Source organism: Nothobranchius furzeri, chromosome 1 (genome assembly GCF_043380555.1).
Source record: "Nothobranchius furzeri strain GRZ-AD chromosome 1, NfurGRZ-RIMD1, whole genome shotgun sequence".
NCBI lineage: Eukaryota > Metazoa > Chordata > Actinopteri > Cyprinodontiformes > Nothobranchiidae > Nothobranchius > Nothobranchius furzeri.
The window spans coordinates 85,067,529-85,074,350 of NC_091741.1; the positions used below are offsets into that span (position 1 = coordinate 85,067,529).

The 6,822-nt window shown below is 40.8% G+C and overlaps 1 protein-coding gene across 2 annotated transcripts; it reads right to left on the reverse strand.

Moving 5' to 3' along the window:
• Position 1: 1 nt before the first annotated feature.
• On the reverse strand, positions 2-6,671 carry nox1 (NADPH oxidase 1). 2 transcript variants are annotated; one of them, XM_015948177.3, is made up of 13 exons: positions 6,543-6,671; positions 6,323-6,418; positions 5,795-5,905; positions 5,296-5,380; positions 3,601-3,746; positions 3,307-3,500; positions 3,111-3,234; positions 2,909-3,001; positions 2,587-2,828; positions 1,835-1,997; positions 1,490-1,636; positions 1,279-1,403; positions 2-794 (listed from the first exon to the last, which is right to left on the reverse strand). In XM_015948177.3, exons 1-13 carry the CDS (start codon positions 6,585-6,587, stop codon positions 668-670), a joined length of 1,698 nt encoding a protein of 565 aa, XP_015803663.1. In that variant the 5' UTR covers positions 6,588-6,671; the 3' UTR covers positions 2-667. The 2 variants fall into 2 exon arrangements, with proteins under 2 accessions (XP_015803663.1, XP_054595163.1); XM_054739188.2 differs by lacking the exons at positions 5,795-5,905; positions 6,323-6,418 and having other exon boundaries at positions 6,543-6,632.
• Between the last annotated feature and the right edge of the window lie 151 nt (positions 6,672-6,822).

The following is a 6,822-nucleotide window of genomic DNA, read 5'->3' on the forward strand; positions in this document are numbered from 1 at the left end:
GCACACTCTATTCTTTTATTGAAAAGGATTTAAGATTAAAAACAGCCTGTGAAAACAAAAGGTAATAAATAATCTCCCACACCTTAAGAGCATAATTAGAACCTGTTGTGTGGTTTAGCCTGCTTTTTTATTTTTCCATAATGTCTGATGAAGAATTACTAAAGAATGTAACCGGTAACAAGGAAATACTGGTAATTCATAATAGTTCATTGTCTGTTTCCAGAAAACTAGGATCCTTAACAGTAAGTGTGACAGTAATTAAGATCTTGAATGGCCGACACATGTAGAGCTCAGTAGATGTTTCCTGTAACGAGTATTTTATTGGTAAAATATTTACAGCTTTTAATCAGTCAAAATGCTTGATTAAAGTTGATTTAATCAACATAATGAAAAAAATGTTATACATGTTTTTTTTGAGTATTTGGACCAAGTTCCCATCATGCATTACAATTTCATGTTTCCTAGACCTCTTGTAGCAGTAAAACTCAATGCCACACCTGTAATGACACAAAACAAAGCAATGGAGTTGGCTTCCTGTAAGCCATGAGGTAACAAACCCAGAGGCGATCCTTTACAGTCTTCGATCATTGGATAATCTGAGGTGAAAGGAATTCCTCACTTTACTCTCCTTCAAAAGAAAAAACACGGTTCAGATGATGTTTTTGCCTCAGAAGTTTTCCTTATTGAAGTAGAATTTGGTCCTGCGAGGATCAACGTCTGAGTATTTGCCACATTTCTTCTCCAAAACATTTGCAAGAGCAGCAGGGCCACACAGGAACATTCCCACCACCGATCTGAAGGAAAACATAAACAATATATCTGCCATATTTAAAATTTTCAAAATCCACATTTCAAAGGGGAAAATAGCAGCTTAATAACTACACCAACAAGTACATTTTATTTTTGCACAAATAGATGGTTTGTTAAAACTTCAAAACCTGTTGAAGGTGTTAGAATATTTTTAGATTTGTTCCCTATTAAATTCTAAAGTTGAGTCACTAAGAAGTACCCAAAACAAATCAGTATTACATTTGGAGTGTTTTTAAAACAAAACTTACAGAACAAATAAATACATAGCAATTCATTTATGAAAATGTTTTATGTAGAAATAAAACAGTAAACAACTTATTAAAACTAATTTTTAGTGAGTTGTTTAAACGCATTTATTCTAAGAAAAATGCAGATCATAAATGTTTTGACTTATGCTCTCCTTACATGTGTTTCAATGGGACATTTTTGTAAAAACGGAGTGTATTTTAACTGAAAAACAAATCTTACGCAGGGTTGTCTCTGCGAACTTGCTCAAACTCTTTGTCCCAGCTGGGCCGACCATAGTGAGTTTTCTGTTTAAGTCCAGTGACCACATCTGTGTCCTCATCAAAGTGAACCATCACATGATCAGCCTGCAACAAAAGAGAGATAACAGCTCTGTTTGCAAAGTAATGAACTGTGGTTTTATCCGGACTTCAGACGACTGATTCACACTCACATGACTTTGATCCCATCCAGTCAGGAAGAGTTTATATGTGAGGAAATCCCAGAGGCCTCTCTGCTCCATCTCTTTTTCCAGCAACTGTAGCAGGTCAGCAAACCACTCAAAGGCATGTGTTTCCCGACAAAGCCAGTAGAAATAGATCTGAAAGGGAATTTGAGTGTGTTAAATAATAATCCTCTCACAAAGTAGCTGTTGATGAATCATCCACTCATACAGGTGCGGTTTCAAAAACAAACACTGGCCATTATTTAACAAGTGTTGCGTCATCGATCTGGCTGCAGCAGCTTTTCAGTGTGATGTAGTGGGTTTGAAAGTCAGTCTGAATGTGAGCAGCTTCACCTTTCTGGTACGTAACTTGGGATCGTTGTCTTTGAACCTGTACCAGATGGATTTAAGGATGGAAGCAAAGGGAGTGACGCCAATGCCAGCACCAACTAGCATGCTGACCTCATAATCGAACACGTCCTCACTGGCTGTTCCAAAGGGTCCATCAACACCCATCCTGAAGACGGATGCAGAACGGATTCAGTTATTCATGGAGAATAAACTCCTGACTTTAAAAATGCAGTTAACATTAAAGAAAATGTAAATGTTTAGACTCGTTTTAGTCACTGAATGTGACCAGTGGTGCACCTCAAGGCTCAGTGTTTGGTGATTTTTGCTTTCACATTATATGGTTCCTCTGAGGCGTGTTTTCCCCAAACAGGCTCTCACTATCACAGCTTCATCAATAAGCTGGGAGCGGAGCTAGGGCCTAATGTTTGATGGTCATGTCCCAGAAACATTTAGCAAAAATGTCTTAGTTTTTAATTTTATGTGTGATAAATGCCTGGCCCCAACCTATCAGAGGATATGTGGGCATGGCCAGTAATTGCTTGTTTTCTTAAAGTGACAGAGCCCTGAAACGGCTCATTCTGGAAGGTACTGAAACAGTCAAGGAATAAACAGCTGAAATCACTTAATGAGAGTGATTTTCTGCAAAAAACTTCATGAACTTGTTTTGTATAGACCATAAAACTATTATAACTAAAACAAAATTCATAAATTGTCCCCCATGATTTTTTTTTTTTTTTTTTAATCAAGAAACTGACTTGGGTCCTTGTGCTCCCTCTGGCAATTTCTGCATGATCTCGATGAGTTTGTCAGTCCAGTCTCCAGCTGATCGGATGTGGACGCTGAAGAAGTCCTCCTCAGGGGCAGAGGTCATGGTGAATGGATGCCACTCCAGCTGAGAGATGGCTGGGCAGTTGAGGAAGATGTACTGACCCACCTCCATTTTGAAGCCCTTCTTCACCAGTTGCAGCTCCAGCACTTTGGATGGTCGCATCACAATCTGAAAATAAAGCAGTCACAGGGAGATAAACAACAGAACAGCCAAGCACAGCGAAGATTAACTAAATTATCACACTTTACCTTCCTGTACTGGACGTTCTGCACATATCGAATTAGACGCAGCAAGCGCTCAGCTGCATAAATGATCATTGGGCCGAGTACCCACATCCATGTCTGGAAAAAGAAGAGTGATAATCATGATCGCAATTTAATCTTTTACACTGAAGCCGTTGTTGTACTGACAGTTACAGCAATGAAGAAAAACATGCAGAAAAGTACAAACCGCAGCAGGTCCTCCTTCAAATTCTGGATTGGGACATTCAGGAATCTTTCCCCAATCATCAGCCTGGTCTTTACAAAGAGTAAAGTTGTGTTCCTCCATATTGCTCTGTCTCCTCACAATGCCTCTGAAAATCAGACGCACACATTTAAACCTGACAAGAACAATGTTCCAGTAGAAGTAATACTGCATATCTTACCCAATTCCGTGGATGACGAGACCAGCGAAGAAGATGACAAATAAATGGTGTGTGTACCAGAAAACTTCAAAGTAGCTGCGTCTGATGACCTCCATGGAGGAAGTGATCATGAGGATAAGTGCCAGAGTGATGATGATTCCTGTGAGTCCAGCGATGGAGGTGAAGGCAAAGTAGAGGGGAATTTGCTGTGGGTTCTGAGGAAAGCATTGCAGGCATTTCAGAAAAAAAAAGTCCCAGAAAGCTTCTAGATTTGTCCTGTTCGATGCTGAAATAGCAGTTACCACGGTGACTTACGAGGTTGGTGGTACGGATGGGGTTCAGGTAGGTGGTGTTTTCCATGTCTGCCAGATCAGACAGGGTAGTGCTGAGCTCATCATAAACGCCTTGTCTGCTGTTGTTGTACCACTCCACATTCAGCAGATGGGCCACCATGTGAATGGCTACATGGACGGAGGAGACACAATGTTCAGACCTTAAAATCTTCTCTGTTCAAAATGTAGAAAAATATTGTTTAATAGACTTTATACATTAATACCAGGCCAGTTGATAACCTTGCCTAGGCCTGGGATGACATCATTAGATGGGTCGCCCTCCTACCCTGGGCCCAGGACAACAGACCCCCCCCCCCCCCCCCCCCCCCCCATCGGCGGGCCTGAATAATACATCTTGTGCTGAAACATGTTCGCCTGTCTCTCTTTAAGGAAATATTCCAGTAACTGTCAGCTTATCTTAACACTGATAAGACATGGTTTAAGGTGTGGAGAGAAGGCTGAACCAGAGGAACAAGTTTCCTCTGAATTTTCATTCAGTTTTCATCTGACATTGTTAGTTCACCTTACACGAATTTCAAGCTGCATATCCTCCTTTTTCTTTGGACTTGTCCGTCAGGAGTCGCCACAGCCAATCATCTGTCTCTATTTAGTCCTCTCTTCTGCATCCTTCACCTCAAACCACCTTACTTCATGCCCTCTTTTACTGCATCCATAAATCTCCTTTTTGGTCTTTGTTTCAGCCTTCAGCCTGGTGGCTCCAACCTTAGTGTCCTTCTACATATGTAATCATTGTCTCTCCTCCAGACATGTCCAAACCATCTCAGTCTGGCCTCTCTGACCTTATCTCTAAAACATCATGAGCTGTCCATCTGACTGACTCATTTCTGATATTGTCCATCCTCGTCACTCCCAAAGAGAACCTGAACATCTTGAGTTCTGCAGCCTCCTGTCTCGTGGACATTGTTTCTAAACCAGGCAACATGGCTGCTCTCATTGCTGTCTTCTACACCTTTCCTTTCATTCTTGTCGAAACCCTTTTATCACAAATCACCTGGCATGTTTCTCCACCTATTCAAACCTTTTTACACATACTTCTTCATCTCTTTTCCACACACTCTGTTGCTTTGGGACAATAGACCCTATACCCAAAGTCCCCTGCCTTCTACTCTCTGTAACATCACAGTTCCTCTTGAATCCTTCTCATTTATAACTAAACTTCATTCCTCTCTTCTCCAGCACAAATCTCCCCCTCGCTTGCTTCTCCTCTACCTGTACCTTGTTGAACAACCTAGTCAAAAACTCTATTGTGGGTATAACCAATCCTGATCCAGGAGATCCACTATCCAGCATGTTTTAGTTGTTTCTCTGTTCCAACACAGCTGTTTAATGCCAAATTACTTTTTCAGCAGCTCATGAAGCTCCTTGTACTCTCCTTAGTCCTCTCAGTGTCTCACGTCTTCATAGCTAGCATCCTTCTCTGTAACTTTCACACTCCAGATCCAGAGGAGCTAAAAGAACTTCCTGTATAAATCTACTGATCAGATGTGCTTCATTTCACATAAATGGCTGCTTAAATGTAAATCATATGCAGCAAATAGCAGTGAATTAGAAGATTCTTTAAAAAAAACTGTTAAATTATTTTCAGAGATCAAGCTGAAGCCTTTAGGTGAAACTATTTAAATAAAATTAGAAAGTCAGAAATGTTCCAAAATAATACCTGTCATCAAGGCGATCATGTACGCCACCAGTTTGTGGAAAGTCAAGTTTCTGTCCATTTGTCTTCTCATTGTTCTGCTGCAGCACTGTGAAGATGAAGAGTGAAAGGAAGTGAGGCGTTAAAACCTGTCACGAGATGGTTTTCCAGAGCAGAAAGCTCCCCAGACTTTGTCTGTTTATGATTAGGGAGGTCAGCAGTGTCATTACTGAAAATCACCATCACAAGCAGGAAGTCATTGGTGAACATTCAAAAGTGAAATGCTATTGCACATCACCTTTTCACGCAGTGATGCAACTTTAATATGAAGAAAATAAGAGAACAAGCAGATCCAGTTTACAGGTGGCAGTTTGATTAGATGAATGAGGTGTTTTCACTTGTCAGCTTAAATAAAACTAGAGAAAATACACATAATTTTTTTTAATCAAATCGAAATTCAAGCAAAATATGAAGAGTTGCGTAGAACGCCTGGTCTGGCTGGGACAGATGAACGTAACCGTACCATGAGGGAGCCTCGGATCAGAGACAGCAGGTTTCTGCACACAGGCAGGAGGATCAGCATGCAGTTAAAGTTCAGGACAGCTGCAGGAGCCCTGGCCCAGGCCAAGGCAGACTGAGAGAGAATGCACACGATCCACACCATAATGGAATAAAATCAGGTGAGTTCATGAAAACATTTTTCATACATTAACGCTACTACAGCCTTCAGACGGTGAAAGGTGCATTACAGAGTAATGAATCCTATCTTCAACAGCACAGAGATGAACTATAATTCATCTACTCAGCCAAGATTGTTCCGTTTCAGATTAATTAAAGATCATATTTGAGCTGCAAAATTTTCGCATGAAAAATGTAAGTAAATTTTTTAAAAGTTCGACACAATTGACTAAAACATAGTAATAAAAGCAATAATTTGATATTTCAGCGCTTTTCTCCTCGCCTTTATTTACGTGAACTATCTCAGTCGATCCTTCCTCAAAGCATTACAGCATTTTTTTCCCACCCAGGAGTTTGAAATCTTATCACTCACCCCCAAAAGATGGCGCGTGTAGAAAAAGTTGTCCCCTCTATCATAGAAAAGGTAATACCAGACAAAAAGAAAGATGTTGATGCCCATCCAGACCACCTGGAACACAGATGGTGTTCATCAGACACTGATCGACCCACGTAGAAGCATGCAGCATAATTATAAACTTGATTTATGTCTGAGAGACAATCAGAGAAAAAGAAAAGTGCGAATGAGAACTCACAATAATGAAGGATGGAACCCCATAGTTGACTATCTTGTTCCCCATGATGAACCCCTGTTGGAGACGTCCTGCAGCCTACACCTGTCTGCACTGAATTTTATAACTTCTGCTCAGACTCCTCCCTCCGGCACAGGTACACCTTTGATGAGGAAATAAATCCTGCAAACGGGGATATTGCATCATTCAGGAAGTTTCCTGAATGACCACATTCCTGCTGGCTGGAGATGGATAAACTTCATGAAGGGAGGAATGAGGAAGAGCCAGACACAATGTTCAGACA

Bases quoted from the DNA above. Each gene is read 5' to 3' on its own strand.
- nox1 (XM_015948177.3), bottom strand. From the start codon at position 6,587: ATGGGGAACAAGATAGTCAACTATGGGGTTCCATCCTTCATTATT. The intron at 3,747-5,295 runs GTATTATTTTGG...CCGTCCATGTAG, and splicing joins CATGATCGCCTTGATGACAG to CCATTCACATGGTGGCCCAT. The intron at 795-1,278 runs GTAAGATTTGTT...GTTTTCCTTCAG, and splicing joins GTTCGCAGAGACAACCCTGC to ATCGGTGGTGGGAATGTTCC.